The sequence below is a fragment of the Oncorhynchus kisutch genome, linkage group LG1 (genome assembly GCF_002021735.2).
Source record: "Oncorhynchus kisutch isolate 150728-3 linkage group LG1, Okis_V2, whole genome shotgun sequence".
In the NCBI taxonomy this organism is placed as follows: Eukaryota; Metazoa; Chordata; class Actinopteri; order Salmoniformes; family Salmonidae; genus Oncorhynchus; species Oncorhynchus kisutch.
In genome coordinates, this window is record NC_034174.2 from 23,199,214 (window position 1) to 23,224,130 (window position 24,917).

The 24,917-nt window shown below is 43.2% G+C and overlaps 2 protein-coding genes across 4 annotated transcripts in view; both read right to left on the bottom strand.

Annotated features, from left to right (window-relative positions):
- Positions 1-91: 91 nt before the first annotated feature.
- On the bottom strand, positions 92-14,132 carry LOC109897132 (scm-like with four MBT domains protein 1). Of its 2 annotated transcripts, none has more exons than XM_020491717.2 (21): positions 14,030-14,132; positions 11,381-11,438; positions 11,169-11,263; positions 10,820-11,063; positions 10,542-10,630; positions 10,115-10,367; positions 9,890-9,987; positions 9,683-9,784; positions 9,040-9,199; positions 8,848-8,930; positions 8,602-8,728; positions 8,235-8,348; positions 8,019-8,061; positions 7,824-7,891; positions 7,586-7,725; positions 5,878-5,987; positions 5,550-5,725; positions 3,604-3,734; positions 3,275-3,496; positions 2,636-2,764; positions 92-1,228 (listed from the first exon to the last, which is right to left on the bottom strand). In XM_020491717.2, the coding sequence occupies exons 2-21, from the start codon at positions 11,403-11,405 to the stop codon at positions 1,088-1,090; spliced, it is 2,550 nt and encodes an 849-aa protein (XP_020347306.1). In that variant the 5' UTR covers positions 11,406-11,438; positions 14,030-14,132; the 3' UTR covers positions 92-1,087. The 2 variants fall into 2 exon arrangements, with proteins under 2 accessions (XP_020347306.1, XP_020347297.1); XM_020491708.2 differs by having other exon boundaries at positions 3,604-3,782.
- A 1,596-nt stretch (positions 14,133-15,728) lies between these two features.
- LOC109897123 (protein kinase C delta type-like) overlaps positions 15,729-24,917 on the bottom strand; it is a 37,301-nt gene continuing 28,112 nt past the window's right edge. For both annotated transcript variants that reach the window (XM_020491697.2, XM_031804203.1), the window contains exons 6-17: positions 24,721-24,806; positions 23,594-23,723; positions 23,131-23,231; positions 22,925-23,018; positions 22,631-22,755; positions 21,017-21,190; positions 20,683-20,774; positions 20,453-20,515; positions 20,199-20,337; positions 19,358-19,546; positions 18,802-18,930; positions 15,729-18,634 (exon numbers count right to left, since the gene is read on the bottom strand). In XM_020491697.2, coding sequence (XP_020347286.1) covers positions 18,476-18,634; positions 18,802-18,930; positions 19,358-19,546; positions 20,199-20,337; positions 20,453-20,515; positions 20,683-20,774; positions 21,017-21,190; positions 22,631-22,755; positions 22,925-23,018; positions 23,131-23,231; positions 23,594-23,723; positions 24,721-24,806 — 1,481 coding nt within the window. In that variant the 3' untranslated portion in view covers positions 15,729-18,475. The remainder of the gene's footprint in view (positions 18,635-18,801; positions 18,931-19,357; positions 19,547-20,198; positions 20,338-20,452; positions 20,516-20,682; positions 20,775-21,016; positions 21,191-22,630; positions 22,756-22,924; positions 23,019-23,130; positions 23,232-23,593; positions 23,724-24,720; positions 24,807-24,917) is intronic.

Consider the following 24,917-nt stretch of genomic DNA (forward strand, 5'->3'; position numbering starts at 1 on the left):
ACATTTATCCAAAAACGACATTTTCCCCATAGGTTTTGTCCAATGAACCATGGCGGAGTAAGTGCCTACAGAATGAGCCCAATACTATTGCTCTCTATTGGGATGAGATTCAGGCTTTAATTCCACATTCTCTTAAAATAGCAATCATATTCAACAAACATATTGACAAAATCAAATGAATAAATTCCAGTTTTATCTCCTGTAAGAGTAATAGATCTCAATGGCAGAGACAGGTAAATCAGGGGTAAATCAGGGGACATAAAACACAAACACAGCAAAGACAGCTAGTAGAATGGCTCCTGAAAATAAAGCATACACACACTAGTCCACCAATAGTTGTAGTTAAAAGGTAAAACTATACAAATATATAAAGGGTCACAAAGGGTCACAATATTTGGTTTATACTTATTTGAATTTTGCTCCAAAAACACCTACATCTTAATGCTTTACAACAAGCCCTAGTTAATGTCTTCAATATGATTAGATGTTAAAATCCCTCTCTGAGAAGACGAAAAGGGTGTCAAACAGTGGGGATGGCTCTTTCTGTGGGTTTCCAATCTCAAATGTATGTCTACATTTTGAAATAAGACCTTTGCACAGATACTTTCAAAGCAAATGTGTTTAGTAGAAAACCAGGCTATAACCATTAATCACCCTATTGTACTAGAAGACCTTTTAAATATGTACACTATATACAAATTCACCCTGCTATGTACACTTTACATACCGCAATATAGTACATGGTTTATTTGTCTTTGTGCTTAAATCCTTGCATTGTCAATGCTTGTCAAGTTGATCAAATGAAACCAGGAGTCATTTTGATATTGTGGGTGAGATAAACCTGAACATGAATATCCATGTTAAGGTGTGTTTACCTAGAATACAACGAGGCAGAACCCTTTCTGACCATTACACAGTAAAAAACAGGCAAAAATGAAAGTCTTGATCCATCTGATGTCCATGCATGACTGCTGCTGTTGTGCTGGGCCTGGGTGCAGGGTCCAAAGGATGTCCAGCTGGAAATCAGTTATGTAGTCATTTAATGTTACTGACTGTATGCAATGTTTATTTCGGTCAGAACCCTCAGCTATGTAGCAAATTTCTGGTAGAATTCAAGTTTGACCCTTTCGATATGGTGACACAGCTTTATGGCTGGTCCCAGTTTCAGGTCCATACACTCCTGCAGTGTGGGCAGGTTGAGCAGAAGCAGAGCCTGTCCATCAATCTCCTGAAAACACAAGCACGGCCATGGGGTTAGACAACAATAGTCATGGTACAAATCTTGGATTTAGGCCACACTGTACACCAACGCTTGACTTGGGATGGAAGAAGTGCAGGAGCTGTCTTTTTCCAAGTCGGTCCATTAGACTACGTTCACCGAAATTCACAAATGACATTATACTATAGAGACCTCTGATTATTCACCATTAATGGTTTATACACATTTTCCATGACTTTTAACCACATGTGTAGTACTATTATTATAGCCTACATGAAAAAGTTAAGCATTATTGACACTGGAAAGCTGCTGTGTCTGATCCCATGTAGACCTACCACCTCCTGCCGTTGTGCCCTTGATCAAAGCACTTAGACCCCACATACACCTGCACTGTTAGTCACACATGGTCAACCCTCCATCTGGAGAGCTCCTGGGTGTGCAGGCTTGGCCTTTTCAACATTACAACCAAATACTTTTGTCTTTATAAAATGATTCCCTCATTCAATAAATCAGGGATCAAATGAATAAGGTAGCCTACTTCAAAGCAACCTATCTAACTAGACATGTTAATATATAAGGCTTCATATATTCATGTTTTGGAGGAGATCTATGCACAGCAAGTTATTTGTCAATTAGGCTATTATTAAAATATTTTTTAAGTTGTCGCAATTACATGTCTACTATTTAATCGAGGAGAATCACAGCTTTCCAACAACGCAGATGTATTTAGGCTCTACAGTGCCGGTGGAAAGGAAACAACAAAATGAATGCTTAGTTAAATAGCAAGATAACTGCTACAAGTTATGTTTTGAATTCTAATTAGTCTGCTTGTTATTATTTTATACCGGATGCTGAAATGTTATACTGACCGCTCTCTCTCCTCGGGCAACGGCCCACTCGCACTGGCACACACGCAGCACACACGCAGCACCACAGACATCCACTGAAGGGTCATTCAGATAATGGCCGATATGTCATTTTTTAATTGAAAAATGTGCTTTCATGAATTACATAAACAACAACTATGAAACTAATTTCCATGACTTTTCATAACTTTACAAACCATAATTTTCAATCTGCGTAATCTTGAACAACCTACTGTCACTCACAGATTCACAGACTAGCGACAAATAAACTTGAACAAAGAGTAATCAGGAAATGAATGCTCACTCTCCATTGCTATTCAATGAAGATCACGCTTTCATTCCACTTTGACCAACCTTTTTTGCCTTAGTGTGTGAATCTGGGCCAGCGATAGGTTACTTTGTTTTTATAATGGTGCCGGTATGCAATTCCCCCAAAATAAGAAGTGCCGGTACGGCATTCCAGACAGATCCGGCCCAAGTCAAGCACTGCTTGTTGTACAGTCGAGATAATGATTCTGTGTGTGTGTGTGTATGTGTGTGTGATTATTACCTGATCCAGGAAGATGCGTGCCAGGGGAGCACAGTCGGTGGTCCTGATGAAACACACCACATCAGTCACACTCCACTCCAGGGGACTGGTGTCCAAACACAGTTTCTGGGGAGCCTCACCTCTCAAGCTCTGCAGAACACAGAGATGCAGTTAATTAATTCATCATACTATATATAGAGACGGGTTCGCTGACAACGTCACATAAAGCAATGCGCACACTTCAATGGGGCAGACGGTTGTGTGATGTGATTCTGGATGGCCATTTAGCTAGCAACAATGACAAGAAGCTGCCATGTGGGGAATCGTAGGTGGCTCGTTTCAGCTAGTTTGATCTTGTTCTTGATATCATGTCTTGTTTTGAGGTGTTTTGACTGATGTCTATGCTAATATGGCTAAAACTTGCTAGCTAGCTAACCAACAACTGTAACAATGTATTTGAGGGACAACAAGTGCTCATTGTGCAAATGTATTTATGTTTTCAATAATAATTGGAAACGAAATATAGTTAACATGTTATCAACAATTTAAGCCAAACTGTCAGTTTTGCCCCATAGTTGCACACGCATCGGTTTTGTTGCTAAACACCTAACCGTCTATTCACAGTGAACAGACAAAAAGTAAAAGCACAGTACAGTTCACCTTTGGTGAAGGTGGGTGGTTCTCATCATCAGAGTAAGATGGGGAGCGAGGTTTCCTGCGTTTTCGGGTTGGTCTGGGCGTTGCAGGAGGAGAGGGGGATGGGGTGGGCGGTTGAGACTTCCCAATGGAATATTCTGAATCGTCCTGATCATCCTGGAGCTCAGAGCCAGTATCGTCACTCAGAGAGTTCTCATCATCCAGATCCTCCTCATCTCCACTGCCCTGTGTTAGAGAAAGGTGGTAGAGAAAGGGATGGTTAAGTTTAAAGATATCTCGATGTGAGTGTGTGTGTGTGTGTGTGTGTGTGTGTGCGTGTGTGTGTCTGTTACCTGTGGTGAACCGGCAGGTGTGTTGTCTAGTGAGGCTGAGGAGCGTCTCTTCTTATGGACAAATAGTTGCTTTCTCCTCTTCCTCCTTCTACCTCTTCTCTTCACCCCTCCTTCTAGGTTAGAATGCCCCCCTGGTGGGCGGCCCACTCGTTTACATTTCTTCTTACCATAATAATAAGCTGCAGAGAACACATCAATACTCCAATCTCAGTCCTCCTGAGCATTCTGCATCCAATGCTTTATCATCAACATACACCGTGAATTTGGAAAGTATTCAGACCCCTTGACTTTTTACACATTTTGTTGCGTTACTGCCTTATTCTAAAATATAATAATTTGTTTTTTCCTCTCACATAAATCTACACACAATACCCCATAATGACAAAGCAAAAACTTAAATATCACATTTACATAAATATTCAGAACCTCTACTCAGTACTTTGTTGAAGCACCTTTGGCCGCGATTACATCCTCGATTCTTATTGGGTATGACGCGACAAGCTTGGCACACCTATATTTGGGGAGTTTTTCCCCATTCTTCTCTGCAGATCCTCTCAAGCTCCGTCAGGTTGGATGGGGAGCGTCGCTGCACAGCTATTTTCAGGTCTCTCCAGAGTTGTTCAAGTCCGGGCTCTGGCTGGGCCACTCAAGGACATTTAGAGACTTGTCCCGAAGCCATTCCGGTGTGGTCTTGGCTGTGTGCTTAGGGTTGTTGTCCTGTTGTTGTCCCTTGTCCGAAGGTGAACCTCCGCCCAAGTCTGAAGTCCTGAATGCTCTGACAGAGTTTTTCATCAAGGATCTCTCTGTATTTTGATCTGTTCATCTTTCCCTCAATCCTGACTAGTCTCCCAGTCCTTGCCGCTGAAAAACATCCCCACAGCATGATGCTGCCACCACCATGCTTCACAGTAGGGATGGTGCCAGGTTTCCTCCAGACGTGACGCTTGGCATTCAGGCCAAAGAGAATCTTGTTTCTCATGGTCTGAGTATCCTTTACGTGCCTTTTGGCAAACTCCAAGCGGGCTGTCATGGGTATTTTACTTAGGAGTGTGTTCCGTCTGGCCACAAAAGGCCTAATTGGTGGAGTGCTGCAGATATGGCTGTCCTTCTGGAAGGTTCTCCCATTTCCACAGAGGAATGCTGGCGCTCTGTCAGAGTGACCATCGGGTTCTTGGTCACGTCCCTGACCAAGGCCCTTCTCCCCTGATTGCTCAGTTGGCCAGCTCTAGGAAGAGTCTTGGTGGTTCCAAACTTCTTCCATTTAAGAATGATGGAGGCCACTGTCTTGTTGGGGATGTTCAATGCTGCAGCAGGTTTTTGGTATCCTTCCCCATATCTGAGCCTCGACACAATCCTGTCTCAGAGCTCTATGGACAATTCCTTCGACCTCATGGCTGGTTTTCGCTGACATGCACTGTCAACTGTGGGACTATATATAGACAGGTGTGTGCCTTTCCAAATCATGTCCAATCAATTGAATTTACCACAGGTGGACTCCAATCAAATTGTAGCAACATCTCAAGGATGATCAATGGAAACAGGATGCACCAGAGCTCAATTTCGAGCTTCATAGCAAAGGGTCTGAATATTTATGTAAATAAGATGTCTGTTTTTTATTTGTAATATTATATATATTTTTAGTTAAAAACCTTTTTTCGCTTTGTCATTACGGAGTATTGTGTGTAGACTGATACATTCTAATCAATTTTAGAATAAGGCTGTAACGTACATTTTTGGGGAAAAAGTCAAGGGGTCTGAATACTTTCCAAATGCACTGTAGGTGCATAACGAAATACACATAAAACAGACACTGCGTCCCCTATTTGTTGATTCCCCCCTTACTTATCAGCATTGAGTGCCTCTTTATCTCCATAACACTTGATTTCTGAACACCAGGTTTTACTCATATGTATTTGATTTAGAGCAATTGAGTAGGTCACACATACTGTATTTGGTCTTGGTGAGCACAGAGCAGTTCTCTGAGCAGCGCTCCAGAACCATGCGAGGTCCAAACAGGTTTGGGCAACACTCCAGCTTGATGCAGGTCTTCCTACAGAATTCCGCCACACAATCTGCTGTACGCACTATCTCCACCGTAGCCCGGTAACTCTTTCCCTTGTACCTGCCGGTCAAGAACAGATGCTCAGGTTAGCAACGCTAGAACAGCTTAGCCAATCCCAATACACACTTTAATCATCAACTCAACACAAACACGAGCAGAAAAGTTTAGTTTGGTGATTGTAATGACGTTATGATAGAGTATGTGTTCCTCACTTGGCTTTGAGTGTCTCTCCATGGCCGTGCCAGCGGTCCTCCTGGTCTAGCTGCAGCTCCCTGAGCACCCGGCTGGGCTTGTAGGCTGAGTTGATCAGCAGAGTCAACACCTGGACAGGACACAGGGAGATGGAGAGAGACATAAAGGGCTTAGCATGGATACCGTTCCCAGTCTAACTGGGAAGTCAGGAGTGATCTCTGGGATAGCAAGATTTCGCCCTATTACCAACTGCCCTAAGGAGATTTGAGTAGTTTAGTTGACTTTTTAGTACAATGTGATACAGTTATTACATCATAGTGACCGTATTACCACCACACAGGGAGTGACGGGTCATGACCACAGTCAAATTACCTGTGACCGTTGGTCGCTTATGTGTAGCCTACCCAACTTGCTAACGGCCCTCACTAATGGCCTGGTACTCAGCGCTCTATAGTCCCTCTAATTACGTTCTAAACACTTTATGATTGAATTAGAATCATCTTAATGATGAGGACAAATGGTGATGGGAGTTAGAGGTCCCGTTCTGAAACGGGAAAGCCCTGGACCCAATATGCATCATTACATTTTTAAAACACATTCCGAACTGACCTAAAGACAACGATCAGAAAAGCCTATTATTTTGCTACTTTATTAACCGCTAGGGAGAAAGGTAGGGAGAGAGACGCACAGAGCAAGCATCTCTAACTACTATGGAGCAAGGGAGGGGCTGTGCAGTGTGTGGGTAAGATGCAGCAGGCTGGCTTGGAGCACCGGAGGCTCGGTGCACCGGAGCAGGTACAGAGGGAGAAAGAGACAGCAACCACTAGTGCTAGTAGACTAACTTTTTGCTAGTTATTTATCACCCATCCGTTTGCATAGTAGCCTATCTGCCTTGACTGCATCAAACCGAGAGAAGCAAGCTAACTAGGCTAATTGAAGCTAGCCATAACGCTACTGCGCTTCTCACAGTCCTACAGTTAGCCTACAAATAACAACAACTCCATTCAGATTATAAATAGCAGCCTTGGCTTTTGGTCGTTGTAGCCTTTCCTTCTAATTTCACTTTTAATTCTGTCATTTTAATTCCATCTTCCACTGATTAGATATCTCCCAACTTGCTTGCTACACAATCAGAGCAGCAATGCAATTCTCTCTCTCTGCGAAAGCGCAAGGATTAGAGCGCATGCCTTTTTTGCCAACTTTTTCCAAATCATCAATATAGAGTCGCATCATTTTTATTTATTTGACCTTTATTTAACTAGGCAAGTCAGTTAAGAACAAATTCTTATTTTCAATGACGGCAGTGGGTTAAATAATAATAAATAAGTTCAGGGACAGAACGACAGACTTGTACCTTGTCAGCTCGGGGATTTGAACTTGCAACCTTCCGGTTACTAGTCCAACACTCTAACCACTAGGCTACCCTGCCGCCCCAACACCTTAAGCATCATGGAGCCCATATGTTTTTATTTGTATGGTTTGTATACCTATCACAACTAAAGTTACCAATTAACTCTAAATTAAGTGTAGCCTATAGGATCTGTTTCAAATGATCACTTTTACGCTCAACACAATAGCCACTCCTTTCGACTTTTTAAAATGTAGGCCTAGATGTTCCAAACGCCCGCATCAGCAGCTTGTAAGCGTGGAATCCCGGAGATGCTTAAGGTGCCACAGTCCTAACATAATGTAGTATGTTTGTTCCAATCCTACCCAGGTGCTCCTCACCTCTTTGAGAACCAGGACACAGTTGCCAGGGCCAACACACTGGGGCAGCTCAGCGATGCGGCCCTTGTTCAGGTAGGGGCCAGAGAAGCAGCGGTGGTTGAAGAAAATCTTGGGACAGCAGTACTTTCCGTTCCCCTGTCCTGTACACAAACACATCACACAGAATGTAAGAGGTGTGCCTCACGTCAGAAACCCCAATAATGTATTTCTCTGGTATGTCTACATGAGAAACACTCACCAGTCTCTGATTGGCTGGCCAACTGCAACCTGAGTGTGTCAGGTGTTGTGGATTTGGGTGGTGCTCGGCTATAGGGACAAAGATACAGGTTAGGGGTCAAAGTGCATGGGACTGGAGTGTTAACCAATCAAAAGTGGACAAACAACCAATTACCAGCCAATGATAGATTCCTTCCTTTCCCAGAGGCCTACTTACTGTTTCTCAGGCTGCACCACAGCAATCCTCCTCTGCTTTTCAACTGTAAGATAATATATAATCACCAGTAATAAAACTCTACTGAAACTATACAGAGTACTGTCAAATACGGCGACTGCAATGGTTAAAACTTCCATGCATATTGTGGAATGCTAGTGGCTCCCCTTCACATTAGAGAGAGAGAGACACAATGTTATCTTATTTTGGGACACCCACCTTTGGGTTTGATGGGGTACAGCAGTGGGTAACCATTGGTCTCACACCAGCTGACAGGGAAGATATCCAACGAGTCCACATGAGCTATCAGCTCTGGTATAGCCTGTTTCAGCCCTAGACACAAAGAGACTGATTTAGACCCACAGAACTAATTCATTATCTAATATTAATACCATCAGTGTGCACAAGCCCACACTCAAATGGTCCCAGACTAAGATTGAAAAATGCAGGGCCCAGATATGATTATTTGATTTGATTTATTTAACCTTTATTTAACTAGGCAAGTCAGTTAAGAACAAATTCTTATTTACAATGACGGCCTAACCCGGACAACGCTGGGCCAAGATGCGTAGCTACAGGTTCTCACCTTCCAGGCCAAGCCAAATATGTTGCCCTTTGACCTTGGTCACCGTTGCCACGTGAATGTGATCAGGTGAGATTGGGTTGACCGCCTCCAACTTCATGGCCTCTTTAAAGCTGTGATCAGACTGTTCCTGAGAGGTAGACAGCGATACATCAGGAGAGAGAGATTATTCATGTCCCATGTTCACCCATGCTATACACTCATGTTATATAACATGCATTGCTCCATGTAAGACAGAGCTTGACTCACTGTGGGGAAACAGTGTTGTGGTGCTGCCTCGGCCTGACACTGTTTCAGGTAGTCTGCCCAGTCAAAGTCCTGCCCCTGGTACCCTACACAACCGGAGAGAGAGACCACAATACAATTAGATAAATCCTAAAAAATAATAACTGAGCACATTTTTAAAAGTAGCTCTGTAAAATGTTACTAGCGTTTCATCACCTGGAGGGGGGCTGAGCGGGAGGCCGTTCTTAAGGCTCCACTGGGCAGGAAAGATCCCAGGACTGTCCCTGTGACACAGGAAGGACCCAATGCCCTCTGCCCTTGAATCATCACCACGGAGACTGTCCATCTTTACTAGGAAGCACTCGTCACTGAACACCTGAAGAGGAGAGATAGGGTATCACATCACACTCCCCTCTGGGCACAGACATCAAATCAACTTTTATTCCACGTTAGTTTAACCAGTGTGTGCCCAGTGGGTCATGTCTGCTCTATGCGGTATTTACCCTACCCTTGTTCCATAAGCATATCTCACCCAAAGGTAACCTCACATACACTACCATACTGTATCTTAATGACTTCAATTTCTACTTGGTGGGTAGGCTCCCAGAGTTTACATGGGTACTATGTCAGGATTTATTTGAGCAAATCTCTACTCTCCTAGCCCTGAGGTGACCACTGATCTGGGTGGACTGAATATGCAACAACAATATAGCTGAAACTGTTGGGTGGGCTGGAGTGCCTTCACTACTGTACTGTCATCATCCAACCCAGTCATATTAATAATCTCTGGTCCAAGAAGAACGTAGTCCGACAATTCTAGGAGCCTGAGGTGAGACTGGGCCAGTAAAGAGGTTGTCACCTTGATAACGGTGGCAGGACTGATGCAGAAAGGGGACGTAGGGTCAACGGCCTCCAGTTTCATCCCCTCAGTAAAGCAGTGGGCAGCAATGGCAGGCCGGTCCTGAAGCAAACACACACACACAGTGATGGCTCATTCGATCAATATTGCACTGGTATTCCATAGACCCCTGTAGTGCTAATACATACTGCTTGGTAGTGCCTTTACCTTATAGAACTCTTCAGAGAGGGCCTCATCATGAGGCTGATTACTGATCCTCTGTCTGACCTCCTCCCACTCCTCCTCCGTGTGCAGGGGGACCAGGGCTGAAACAAGCAACCACACACACAAATTATCATATTAAACTGTAAAAAAACACAACCTCAATCATATTTAGCTTTTTGCATTTTGAAACTGAATTCACCCAAGATCTTTCTGAAAAGAGCCGTTTACCTGAAGGAGGCCTGAGGGTGCAGCCGTGCTCTTTGGCCCAGCCAGGTGGGTGGAGGCGGGGGTGCAGGTAGTAGAGCCAGAGGGTGGCGTGTGTATCAGGGAGCCTCTCTGTGCCTGCTAGGCGTAGTTTCAGCCTGCCACCCATGTTCTCCTCCACCTCAGCGCCCCACGCCACCCCAGGGTCAACACTGTCCTGCAGCTCCACACTGCAGCCTGGAGACATCAGGTCCACTGGGTCCTTACCACGCTGGGGCTATAGACACACACACACATAAGCACATACGCGTAAGCGCATAGGCAGACACACAAGTAAGGACATGCTGGATTACACTCAGCAATACCCTTACTGATACAAAGTGAGTTCAAAACCCTTGCTTATCTGGCATACATTCCCAGTTGTTCCAGTTTATAACTGAGCCCCTCTCACCCCTTCCAGCAGGTTGGCAGGCGCACTGCACTTCTCAGCTAGGGCTTTCTCCAGGACACCCTCCCAGTCTGGTTGCTTCTCTCTCACACCTGAGGTGGGCGATGGAGAGACATGGTTAAGGAATATAAAAACAAGCTGGGGAAATGTCTTTGAAAAACTCAGGTCTAGATTTCATGGTAATAACCCTGTAATAACCCTCGTACAACTAGTTGGGAGTGGAAGAGATCATTCACAACAGCCATCCCAGTGAGTTCTCTCCCCAGTCCTAGCTCCCTCACCCTCGGGGGGTCTCATGGGTTTGCTCTGCTCCCGGCTCCAGCCCAGGGGGTGGAGGTCAGCCGTCATAATGTCACACCAGAAGTCGGCGCGGCGGTCGTCGTGGTAACCTTCGTATCGCAGGAGGAGCAGCTGGCCACAGGTGGTGATGATGGAGGCCACCCAGTAGGGTTGGTCGGTCTCTGAACGCACACACACCTCCAGCTTCATACCTGGAGTCAGACCTGTCTGCAAGCCCTGGTCCACCTGGGGAGAATGATATATGAAAAGCTCTTATAAGGTGAACTATTGATCAACATTGTATGAGTATTGTGTGGGGTTATGAGGAGTGTAAATAGTCTCAGTACTTACGTGTTTGAAGGCATGGTGGGGCACAGACACTGCCCCGTTCTCCTCCAAATAGTCATCCCAGTTAAAGTCAGACACATCCAGACTAGAGTCTCCGTCTGCAACACACACAGACAAATACGCACACGCATACACACACACAGGTTAATTATGTTATTTGTGTCAAAAAGCCCTCTCCACCAGTAACAAAGCTGCAGGTCCACGTTGTTACTCACCGGACTCCAGCAACTCATGACTCATGTTGGCTCCTCCTACCGACCAAGTCTAGAAGCTCTGGGGAAGAAAGGAAAGACAGATTATTATCTAGAAAATATGGACATCATTCTTTAAATCTGTTTGACAGCCAAAACCAGGAGAGCAAGAAAGCATAGTAGGCTGTTGGTAAAAGTGGCATAGGTGGTCTTAGGGATGTCATTTGAATGTGTCCAGTCCTTACATTTTGTTTTGGGGATGGGGAGGGCGGCTTAGCAAATGGAAGTATAAACAATGTTTAGTTAGTGTGTTTGAGAGAAGAGTGACACAGAGAATTTTTAGGTACGTGTTTTGAAAATACAAAATGACCTTGCTAATACAAAATGACCTTGCTAATACAAAATGACCTTGCTAAGTTGCTAAAAGTATGAGAGAGGACTTAATCATTTTTAAAATGCTAAATGAGGCGAAATACATCTCAAACAGACCACAACTTTGAAACAAAGTTGAACTGTAGGCTATAGCCACTCTGTGACAACAAAGAGGATAAACTAACTTAACACAACAAGAGAAATAGCATTTATATACTGGGCATGAGAGAGCATTAGAGATCACAATAGCTGAGAGGTTTGTGTAAAGGATGCGGAGGATAGCTGCTCTGTCACTGCTGCTCCATTCAGCAGGGCTGTCAGGCCTGTCTTTGTCATGTCTGATGTCTCTATTAAAGAGGAGACAGCCATCAGACAGGGTCTCCCTGACCACGGCCCGGACACCACGGCCCACGTAACCCAGGATCAGACCTTTACCCACGACCCTGCTGCCCACACACACACACACACACACACACACACACACACACACACACACACACACACACACACACACACACACACACACACACACACACACACACACACACACACACACACACACACACACACACACACACACACAGCTATCCAGCTGAGGGCCTCATTGTGCTTGAGGTCACACTCACGTCTCAAACACTAGGGAGGATGAAAAGAGCAGCAGAGCCATTTAGCTATTGACAAAGAGCCAGCCCTCAGTGTTGGGCTGCCTTATGATAACTGATTATCTCCAGAAAATATTTTCAAAGTTGTTGATTGAAAGACAAAGAATGCTTGAAAATGTCAGCTTTTTCCTCATTATTTCCATATGACATATACACAAGTCTGAATGAAGCTGAGAAGAGGAGGGGGTTGATGAGAAATTATTTCTTGATGCTGAAATTTTAGGGAATTACTTAATCACCAAAGTGAACAGGAAAACGAACAACTTCCCCCATCGTTTAATAGAGGCCTACCCAGTACTCACACTCACCACCAGCAGACTGACTGCCTGACTCTCAGACTGACTCTTTCTAGCAGAATGTACACTGACTCACCCTGAAAGAGAAACTAGAATGCATACACTAACACACGCTGATCTTTACAACTGCCTCCTAAGAGTTACTGGATCATACGATCAGTGCTTAACATGCCATTGACTGAATGAAGTCCTCTGAGTCACACTGAGTGGTCGCTGGGCAGGAAATGCAAGTTAAAGAAATGCATTGATTGGACACACAAGGGTTTGAGAAATGAACTGTAAACGAAAGTGAAGTCTGTTGATGACATGGGTTTATGTTGAGAATAACCTTAGACTAATGGGAGTATTTTCATCAAGTACAACAAGTTTACAACAATGTGTTGATGTGTTTATGAATCCTCATTGTCAGCAATTAGCTTACACATAGGCTTCTTGTTATTTGAGAGATTGTATTTCAGTGTTGATTGTGCCATTGTCAAATAGTGGCCTAATGTAAGTGGGGTGCCCGAGTGCCCCTAGCACGTCACAAGACATTAAGCGCAGTATTGTAACTGTCATTTGAACTGGATTTGTCGTGTTAATGCCCATGGAAGAGCTTGGAGAAGTGGAAATGTTGCTGCGATTACTCAAATTGCATAACTGGGAAGTTGGAGTTATAGTTGAGAGAAATAGGCAGTTTAGTGCTTAGATTAGCCTACGTGTAAATGGCAATGTTTATAGCATCATTTATCTGTTAGGCATACAACAACAATGAAATAAAATTAAAATGAAATCTAAAGGATTCCTAGGCCTATTTGATTTAAAGTCAAATACACCAGAGTCGTCTATTATAAATCGTGCAGCCTTTATTATATAAGAGCGATAAATGGATTAAGTTCAGTAACAACATTTTCGGGGAATTCTCGATAGACGCTTTCAATAATTTTCAAGCTATTAACGCAATAGCTTTGCACAGGCACGAGCGCCGATGATCCAACTTTCACACTGGAACGTGCAATAAGAGAAGGACACAGAATGCAAGAAATAACATGTATTTCATAGCCTCTGTGTTTATTCCATATAGGTCAGTTCTGATGCCAAATGCACCAAGTCGAATGCGGCTGATTCGGCACATGCTAAAAACGTCTGTGACCAAGTCAAGTTACTGGAACGTCATGGCTTGAGCAATAGGCTAGCTACACTGTAGCGAGCAATAAGGGCGCTTGCACTCGACCGAGCCCGAGTCATCTTTTTTAGAGACGGGAAAAAAGACGCAGACAGCATCAAAATGCATTATATCATATTAAGCTCGTAATAAACAAAATATAGTATGTGAGTATTTGGTTACATAATCTGATTCTTACCAGTAAATAGTTTTCCAACTCGGTTTTAGATGCCGTCTCTTTCCGCCTAGTCGTTCACGACCTCATTCCAATATGGCACAAACTGCCACTGCGCATGTTCTGCCGCCTATATCCACATTCTAAACCCGGGTAGATAATATTGTCGGCTTTGACAATGAAAAAATGACTAACATCTTCAAACAATACAAATTGACATCTCCATAACCAGTATTAACAGACGCAAAGAAAATGTAATTTATTTTTTTATTTTTTTATTCAGAAATAGCCTATTTCAGAGGAGGCTAATAATATTAATATTCTTTAACGTTGATTGAGACAGAAGCTTTAGCCTACGTTTGGCTAATTTCCCTATGGATTCAACACTTTGTTTAATCGTTGAACTAGAATATGGATCGCATGTATAACCGACTCACTTTTGTTGAATGGCATTTTTTTTAAATAAAAAACTGTGAAGGTGATATTGACTTTTGCCTGGAAAAATAAACGCATCGAGTTGCTTACATTTGCCTCATTGTTCCGCACAGAAATACATATCCAGATGAGGAAACTGAAGGATATAATGGAATAACATAGCAGGGGGGGGGGGGGGGGGTGTCGGGGACTGTGTGATAATAAGGTGTTTGTGAAATGTTTGGGTGTGGAGCTTTTAGAAATATGCTTTCATAGCAATATGCTTCCAATTTCACGGCGAACCAAATGTGTTTCTCGTTTTGACTAGGCTATATTAAAAGGAGCCTTATTTGATAAAGGCATGTTCTCACGACGACGATGTAGACTAGGCTAAAGCTGAATTAATCACCACAAAAGACCAATGCATTTGGTAGATGAATAGAAAACATTTCTGAGATTTCCGTTGCACAGTCGTTGCGAAAGGAAATGGTATAACTACAATTCAATAAATGTGGCACAAGGAGAATTCATTCAATATTCATGAATGAATGGCACGAATGGCTTGAACATTAAAACCTTTTCTAGCCTAACTTCTTTCCAATTTTACAACGTCGATTTGATCTTTCTTTAAAAAAAATGTGGTCTAACTACAGACATGATAATAACCTATGAAACAAAGGAGGATAGTGTAATTTTGAAACATAACATGGGCCTATGTAACTTTCTGTTGTTGAAAAAAACGAGTTCATGATAAAGTCTCAGATTTCACTAGTGTCCAAGATGCATAGGATGGAATAACATGCAGTCCTATGCTTATAAATGCCTTACGGCTAGTCTTAATTCATGCAAACTTCATGAGCAAGTCAGCCTCAGAAGGCTTGAAATGTTGTCCGACGTCGTAATGATGCAACTTTTCAAACGTTGTAGAAGAGTGCAGTGAGCCTATATTGTGATGCCAGAGAGAGAGAGAGAGAGAGCGGACTCGGAGGACACTCCCGGTGCGCAATCCATGAATGTCGCCGGCCTTGGAGGCTCCGACACAATGAAGAGATTAATAGTAATTGTAGCACCTGGCCGCTAGATGGCAGGGTAGCCAATGTCCTATTGTAGCCAGTTAATAGGCCACCCGCCTGTGAAAGTGCATCTGAGGAGTGAAATTATGGGTCAAAAAGTGCCTACATGTTTGCAAAATGGGAAAACATCATGCCAGGGGATAAAAACTAAACTAACCACTAACTAAGCCTACAAGGAGAATAGAAGGAAAAATAATTATCAGTAGCCTACAATATTGATATTTTCTGGACAACAATTTAGAGTTAAATATCTGTTTATTTATAATCAGATGTAAAATATGAAAACAGTAAAAAAAAGTATATCCTTACGTCACCAAATAATGTAACTATTTAGGGCAATATACAGTGCCTTCAGAAAGTATTTATACCCCTTGACTTATTCCACATTTTGTTGTCTTTCAGCCTGAATTGAAAATGGATTAAATATTTTTTTCTCATCTATCTACACACAACACAAAATGACAAAGTGAAAATATGTTTTTTAGAAATATTTTCAAATGGATTGAAAATGAAGTACAGAAATGTTCATAAGTATTCACACCCCAGAGTCAATACTTTGTAGAATAACCTTTGGCAGCGATTACAGTGGAGTCTTTTTCTGGGTAAGTCTCTATGAACATGCCACACCTGGACTGTACAACATTTGCCCATTATTCCTATTCAAAATTCTTCAAGCTGTTTCAAATTGGCTGTGGATCATTGCTAGACAACCATTTTCAGGTTTTGCCATAGATTCTGCCATAGATTTAAGTCAAAACTCTAACTTGGCCACTCCGGAACATTCACTGTCTTCTTGGTAAGCAAAAGCTGACTGATCCAGGTTTTCCTCTAGGATTTAGCCTGTGCTTAGCGCCATTCCATTTCTATTTTATCCTGAAAAACTCCCCAGTCCTTAACGATTAGACATATACCCATAAGATGATGCAGCCACCACTATGCTTGAAAATATGGAGAGTGTTACTCAGAAATGTTTTGTATTAGATTTGCCACAAACAAACACTTTGTATTCAGGACAAGAAGTTAATTGCTTTGCCATGTTTTTAAAAATTCTGTACAGGCTTCCATCTTTCCCTTTGTGTATTAGGTATGTATTGTGGAGTAAGTATAATGTTGTTGATCCATCTTCAGTTTTCTCCTATCACATCCATTAAACTCTGTAACTGTTTTAATGTCGCCTTTGGCCCCTGAGTGGTTTCCTTTCTGTCTGGCAACGGAGTTAGGAAAGATGCCTTTATCTTTGTAGTGACTGGGTGTATTGATACACCATCCAAAGTGTAATAACTTTACCATGCTCAAAGGAATATTCAGTGTCTTAAAAAAAAACATTTTTACCCATTATGAATAGGTTCCCTTCTTTACAAGGTATTGGAAAACCTCCCTGGTCCTTGAGGTTGAATCTGGGTTTGAAATTCACTGCTTCACTGAAGGCCCTTACAGATAACTGTATGTGTGGGGTACAAATATGTTCTTTTTTCTATGACTGTGTTAAAAACACTATTATTGCACACAAAGTGAGTCCATGCAACTTGGGACTTGAAAAGCACATTTTTACTCCTGAAATAATTTAAGCTTGCCATAAGAAAGAGGTTAGGTTGAATACTTATTGACTCAAGACATAAGCTTTTAATTTCAAATTAATCTGTAAAAACGTCTTTTTTTTTAACAATTCCACTTTGACATAATGGGTTATTGTTTTTGTAGGCCAGTGACCAAAAATCTCAATTTAATACATTTTAAATTCAGGCTGTAATACCAATATGTGGAAGAAAGTCAAGGGGTGTGAATACTTTCCCGAAGGCAATGCACATATAATTTTAATTTAACGTACAGCATATTATTATTATTATTTGCTTTTTAAAATACCTACATTCAAGTAACACAAGACCCAATTTATCCACCCTTTTTCTAAAGGAATCCCCCCCCCAACACACACCCATAACCTTCAAGACGAATGACTGCAGAGTACCATTACATTGACTCCTTCCAGTATGATGTCCCACTCCATTTCACACTACTGTAACGCAGATATGAATCAGAGTAGCTGTGGTTTGATCAGAGTAGCTCTGGTTTGTTCCGGAGAGTGGGGAAGCTGCAGTACCATTTACAAGTCCTTAGTTTTATATCATGTGGATGGGCAGACAAAGGTGAGAGACTATCCATGCCTGTATAAACCTGTGCATCCTCTACTGGTCCTGTAACTTTGGTGTTCTATCATTCGTTTTTTTTTATCACCCTTTCAATTGAATTAATTGTACCTTCCACAGGGTACTGAATTCGCACCTGAAAAAGTCAACGTTCTTTTCATTATAAAACATTTAAAATAAACTCGAGATTCATGTTGTCACTCAGACATATTCATTCATGGATGCATGCCCACACTTTTATATTGCTACCCTTGTGGGGGCCAAAAACTTGATTGCCATCCAAAATCTTATTTCCCTAACCCCTAAATTTAACCTTAATCCCAAACTATACCTAACCGTAACCCCTAGCCCCAACCTTAATTATAACCCTAATCCCTAAGTATAAAATAGCATTTTTCCTTGTGAAGACCTGCAAAATGTCCTCACTTGCCTGAATTATCCTTGTTTTACTATCCTTGTGAGGACTTCTGGTACCCACAAGGACAGTAAAAACACACACACAAAACAATGATGTGAATGATGGGACGGGAAAGAGTGACATACAGTAGGCAGAGCACACGGGTGTGTGAGAGAGTCACATTTGACCCCTGACATCCCAGCATGGACAATACTAAACAACTGAACTATGGGGTGTGTGTAAATGAGTGTGATGATGTGTGGTGGGGGATAAAGTACAGTACATGGATTAATTCAAGGTTTGATACCAAGGAAAAGAAAGACACCATTATTGAAGGAACCACCACAGAGATAAATGCAACACTGGTTTCCCCCTCCTCCCTTTCCTATGCGTTTATAATGGTGCGGTTGAAACAAAGAGATGGGGGAATCTTGTTGTGCCTTCATTTGTCCATAATGTGTTCCATCTTGAGGTTGATGAAAGAGAAGCCTGCAAAGGCTGTCTGGTCCATAGAGTCGATTAGGTTCTTGTCCGTGTGGGAAAGGCGGGGCTTCTCACTCAGGAACTCCCGGTCAAAGTTGTTGCAGTCATTGGGTCCTTTCTGTGATTGGCAGAGAAGGGCTGTCAGTTCAACAAGAGACCAATGACACCATTCACAATACAACACCAAATAAACAATTAAAATGGTGTAAAAAAATCTGAAAAGAGCATTAGTGTGGGAGTTTCACTAGCCACAGTTCCATTATAAGCCAGAGATCCAGATCGTACCACTTTAGGTTTGAAGGGGGGGTCCACCTCTCTCTTCTCCAGGGCAGGCCAGTTGAGGGTCTTGAAAAAGGAGTGGCCGCGGATGTTGTCCACCACACCTAGCCTGCGACTGGGGTCTCTTTCAAACAGCTAGGGATGGGGAACAGAGACACGCAACAGCTTTGGGACAAGCATCCACCTTTAATTTAAGGTGTGTGTTTTTGTGCCTGCATCTGTGTAGATGGGCAGGGTTGAGAGGGATATAATAGCAAGGTAAAAAAGGGTGTGGAGACATTGCTTCCATATGTAAGGGAACATAACATTTTAATCACAGGCAACATTGTGTCATTCCAATGCCTGTCTTTCTCTAAGTCTAGGTGTGGCTGTGTATGAATGTCTGTATGCAAAGGTGAGTGTTGATGAAAGTCAGGTGAAATTGCAAGACTGATTGCATTGTTTACTAGTGGATACCAATCTGCCACCCACTGTCACAGACTTACAGGCACACAATGTTGTGAAAAGGAGGTCAAAGTTGTGTGGGGAATTAGTGAGAGAAGAGAATGAGCAGCAGCTGCACCTTCTCCAATAGGTCCTTAGCCTCCTTGGTGATCCAGCGAGGGTAGTGAGGCACGTCCATCCTGATGGACTCAAACAGCTCATCCTCGTCATCACCCTGGAACGGCGACTGGCCAATCAGCATCTCATACAATAGTACCCCAAACGACCACCAGTCCACGGAGAAGGTGTACTTCTGTCCCAGCAGGATCTGAGGATGGACAGATATAGTTAGATAAGTTTGTTATATCTGGAGTACTTCTCCTGTCCTATTCGGTGTCCTGTGTGAATTTAAGTGTGCTCTCTCTAATTCTCTCTTTCTTTCTCTCTCTCGGAGGACCTGAGCCCTAGGACCATGCCTCAGGGCTACCTGACATGATGACTCCTTGCTGTCCCCAGTCCACCTGGCCGTGCTGCTGCTCCAGTTTCAACTGTTCTGCCTTATTATTATTGGGCCATGCTGGTCATTTATGAACATTTGAACATCTTGGCCATGTTCTGTTATAATCTCCACCCAGCACAGCGAGAAGAGGACTGGCCACCCCACATAGCCTGGTTCCTCTCTAGGTTTCTTCCTAGGTTTTGACCTTTCTAGGGAGTTTTTCCTAGCCACCGTGCTTCTACATCTGCCTTGCTTGCTATTTGGGGTTTTAGACTGGGTTTCTGTACAGCACTTTGAGATATCAGCTGATGTACGAAGGGCTATATAAATACATTTGATTTGATATACACATGGACAATGTTAAGAGTCATCTTCTACAGTCAGGATCAAACACAGACTTACAAATACAGGACAGAGAGTGTAAATTTCTTTACAAACAGAATCCTACAATACCCTATCCTGCACAGACACAGTCACACACCTCTGGTGCGATGTAGTCTGGCGTCCCACAGAAAGTAGTGGCCCGATTCTCTCCAAACACGTTCTCCTTGCACATCCCAAAGTCAGCGATCTTAATGTGGCCGTCTCTGTCCAGCATCACATTGTCCAGCTTCAGGTCCCTGTAGCAGGGAAGGATTGGGAGGGGAGGGTCCATCTACTAAGCGCTAGTACAGGGATTAATAAGAGAAATCAAGTGCAAGGCCAGACGAGACCATTAAAGTTCATTGATCTCACCTGTAAATGATTCCTTTTGAGTGGAGAAACTGCAGTCCAATTATGATCTCTGCTGAGTAGAACCTGGGGGAGAAGAGTGGTAGAGGGCAAATAACGTCTGGGTACATCATCCCTACGAAATACCTACAGTCTGCCCTTAACCGGCTATGAAACTGTCGTGGGTGAGTTCTAAGTAAATAACTACTGCGCGTCTGGTGGATAGTGAGTTAACACTGTAGTCTGTCACTTACGTGGCTCTGTAGAGGTCAAAGCGACCCTTATCCTGTATGTGGAACATCAGGTCTCCTCCATTCAGGTACTCCATCACAAAAAACAGGTGTTCCTGGTAACACACACACACACACACACACACACACACACACACACACACACACACACACACACACACACACACACACACACACACACACCTATCAGTTAAACTACTGTCTAAGCACCCAAGTCGAGTGACACACATCAGTCTGATGAACAATTGTTCCTGGAGTGCTGTGTGTGTGGAGGTAGTGATGGATGATGGTAAATCCTAATGAAATATAAAGCTTTGGAGAGGGGTAGGGGTCTCACCCTGGTCTGGAAGGTGGAGTAGAGGTGTGTGAGGAAGGGGTTGTCCCAGGCCAGGGCCAGGACTCTCTTCTCCACCATGGTACACTCCACATCATCATCCATCAGAACCACATCTTTCTTCAGGGCCTTCACAGCAAAGTACTGTCCTCGCCCCCTCAGCTCAGCCAGCAGGACCTGGAGTGCCACACAGGAGAGGTGATACAGCACAGCCGAATACTCATGTTGAACATACTAAACTATCAGACCAGAGCAGGCCATTTTGTTAGGTTACAGCCTTATTCTAAAATGGATTGAATTGTCCCCCCCGCCCCCCCATCAATCTACACACATCCTACAATGAATTGAGATGTATTGTCTATTTAATAAGACATTAAAAATGAAATAACACATTTATATAAGTATTCAGACCCTTTACTCAGTACTTTGTTGATGCACCGTCAGCAGCGATTACAGCCTCGAGTCTTCTTGGGTATATTTTCATCAAAGATCTCTCTGTACTTTGCCCCGTTCATCTTTCCCTCGATCATGACTAGTCTCCCAGTAACTGCAGCTGAAAATAATTCCCACAAAATGATGCTGCCACACTATGCTTCACCGTAGGGATGGTGCCAGGTTTCCTCCAGGCGTGACCAGAGAATCTTGTTTCTCATTGTCAGAGTCTTTAGGTGCCTTTTGGCAAAATCCAAGCGGGCTGTCATGTGCTTTTTACTGAGGAGTGGCTTCCGTCTGGCAACTCTACCATAAAGGCCTGATTGGTAGAGTGCTGCAGAGATCGTTGTCCTTCTGGAAGTTTCTCCCATCTCTACAGAGGAACTCTGAAGCTTTTTCAGAGTGAGCATCGTTTTATTTGGTCTTCTCCCTGACCAAGGCCCTTCTACCCAGATTGCTCAGTTTGGCCGGGTGGCCAGCTCTAAGAAGAGTCTTGGTGGTTCCAAACTTCTTCCATTTAAGAATGATGGAGGCCACTTTGTTCTTGCGGACCTTCAAATGCTGCAGAAACGTTTTGGTACCCTTCCCCAGATCTGTGCCTCGACACAATCCTGTCTCGAAGCTCTACAGACAATTCCTTCAACCTCATGGCTTGGTTTTTGCTCTGACATGCACTGTCAACTGTGTGAACTTACATAGACAGGTGTGTTCCTTTCCAAATCATGTCCAAACAATTACATTTCCCACTGGTGGACTCCAATCAAGTTGTAGAAACATCAAGGATGATCAATGAAAACAGGACGCACCTGAGCTCAATTTCAAGGCTCATAGCAAAGCATCTGAATACTTATGTAAATAAGGTTATGGGGTATTTTGTATAGATTGATGAGAAAATGTTCTTATGGAAACCATTTTAGAATAAGGTTGTAATGTAACAAAATGTGGAAAAAGTCAAAGGGTCTGAATAGTTTCCGGATGCACTGTAGCTACTCCAACAACAGATAATAACACGGGTCACATACTAACTAAACCACTACAGTAAGTTGGCTCTCAGCAGGTGAAGAGTGCCCTGGAACCTTTTAGACAAAGCAGTGCTAGCAAGTGATGTGTTTGAAGGCCATTGAGTCTGTGTGCATGGGTGTCAGTGGCATGAGCTTGAGGAATGTAGCAGTGGTTGTTCTGTACCTTGCCAAAGCTGCCCTTGCCCAGCACCTTGTGGAACACAAAGCTGTCAATGGTGAGGCGGGTCTTGGGGGTGATGCTGGCTGGGGCAGGGCCCTTACCTCCCTCCCACAGCTTCTCATAGCCTTCTGTTGAACACACACGCACAAAGAGACAGGCATAATGTCAATAGATGCATACACACGTAAAGACACACAAAAAACGAAAGAGAACTAAAGACTTACATTGTTAAGGACCAAAATATTGTTTACTGCAGAATAACATGTGCTCTCAACTGCAGCAGTGACAGCTGCTTACCACTAGGGTCCGCTCCTGGGCTTTTGTTGAAGTCCTGGTAGATTCCAATGTCCGTTGACTCAGAGTTGTTAGATTCAGACCGTCTTGTGGATTTCTGAAGAGGTATAATGCTATTACAATAGGGTTATGAATGTGCATTCATGGCTCCATAAAATACATTAGTATGTTTGAATGTGGGCATGACCAAGTGTCTCTGTCTTTCTCACTTGGCTAACTTGGTTGAGGGCCTCAGCCAGGAGTTTCTGGTTGATTCCACAGAGATTTCCCACTTTCTTCTCACATTTGTGATGGGAGTTCATGCCACAGTCTAACAGGAGAGAAGAGAGTAGAGTAAGACAGTAGCTGGGAGAAAATGAAGGGAAAGATATAAGAAGCAGAGTTAAAATATTGGGTGGATTGAAGATTGTTCTCTATCAAACACCATTGCAAATACATTTGTTTTCCCGTTTGTACTCTTTACTCATTGTAACAACACTGTATATAGACATATGACATTTGAAATGTCTTTATTATTTTGGAACTTTTGTGAGTGTAATGTTAACTGTAAATGGTTTATTATCTATTTGACTTGCTTTGGCAATGTAACCATATGTTTCCCTTGCCAGAAAGCACCTTATATTGAAATGAGAGAGAGAGACACAGAGACAGAGATGGAGGCCTCACACCTACCTTCACACTTGAGGCCCTGCTTGACCATTCCCCAGAGCATACTGCCACAGTGGTCACAGAAGGTAGGGCTCATGTAGTTGTGGATCTTAAAGCGATGTGGCATGTCGATCTTAAAACGCTCCTTCTGGAACTGTGGATACACAGAGCTCCCATCATCAATGAGCTAGTCCATAGTACCCATGGGCACTTAGTACCCATGAGCACTGACCCCCCCCCCCCCAAAAATAAATGGGTGTCTGTGGGGCCTCACAGCCCTTCTGAACCTCCTCTTGGTGTCCCACAGGGAGCAAGAGAGAGGGGACAGGGGCACACACCTACACCGATAACTAGTGGACTGACTCCACCCTCTCTTCCCTCACAGCACTGACTTGCCAACCACTCCACCTGTACTGTTCCCATACAGGCTGCAGACAGGGAACAGGTTCACCTCTAACCCCTGAAGAGAAGGCCTCTCTATCCTAACTGACACAGGTGCTATAGAGCTGATCCCACTACTGGTAATACTCCAAGTCTTTCTAGTACTCCATGACTACAACACTAGTCAAAAGTGCTCCACTACTGGTAATAACTGTCCCATGCTGATTCCACTGGCACCATACTGGCTACTTTGGTCCCGTGCTAGCTAAATTACAGCTGAATAAAATGAGAAAAAAGAAGGAACTTGCACACTGCTCTTGATAGTATCACTGCTATTTAATAAGCTTTAACGTATCGGCCTCAGAGCCTTCGTCAGAGTTCAGATTGTGCGAGCGCCATTTGAATTTTGAGCTAAATTACAGCTGGAATGAAGCACCACTGTTCAGTTTTAAACACAAGCATAATGATTTGCCTGACACAGTTCTCCTGGTCTCTGATAGCTGTTGATTTGACCTCCTTGAAATTGTCTCGTCTTGCCTATTGAGGAGTGAAGAATAACGTGGCACAGTTCGCACAGCTGCATGACTCCGATGCGATCAGAGAAAACAATATGGAAAAATTAGGACCCTAAATATAAAATCAAGGGAATCACTCCATAGAAAACTGATCTTCAAACACCATCTACAGTAGGTTACATGGTGCCAATTGGCCACACAGTATTTATATCCAGGTTTTTGATGTGTTTTGGGAGGTGAGGTCATGTTGCTCACCATAGTCTCTCTGCTGTTGGCTGCTGTTCCTGTGCACCTCCCGATGATTTTGTCAATACATTTCTTGTGGATGGCGGCGTTGCATTCTGAGACAGAGATTAAGCCACATTAGGAAAAGCTGCTAGTTAAGATATTCACTTATTGATATGAGAAATTCGTGACTATTTTTGGGAGTAAATTATTGCAGAGTGAACGCT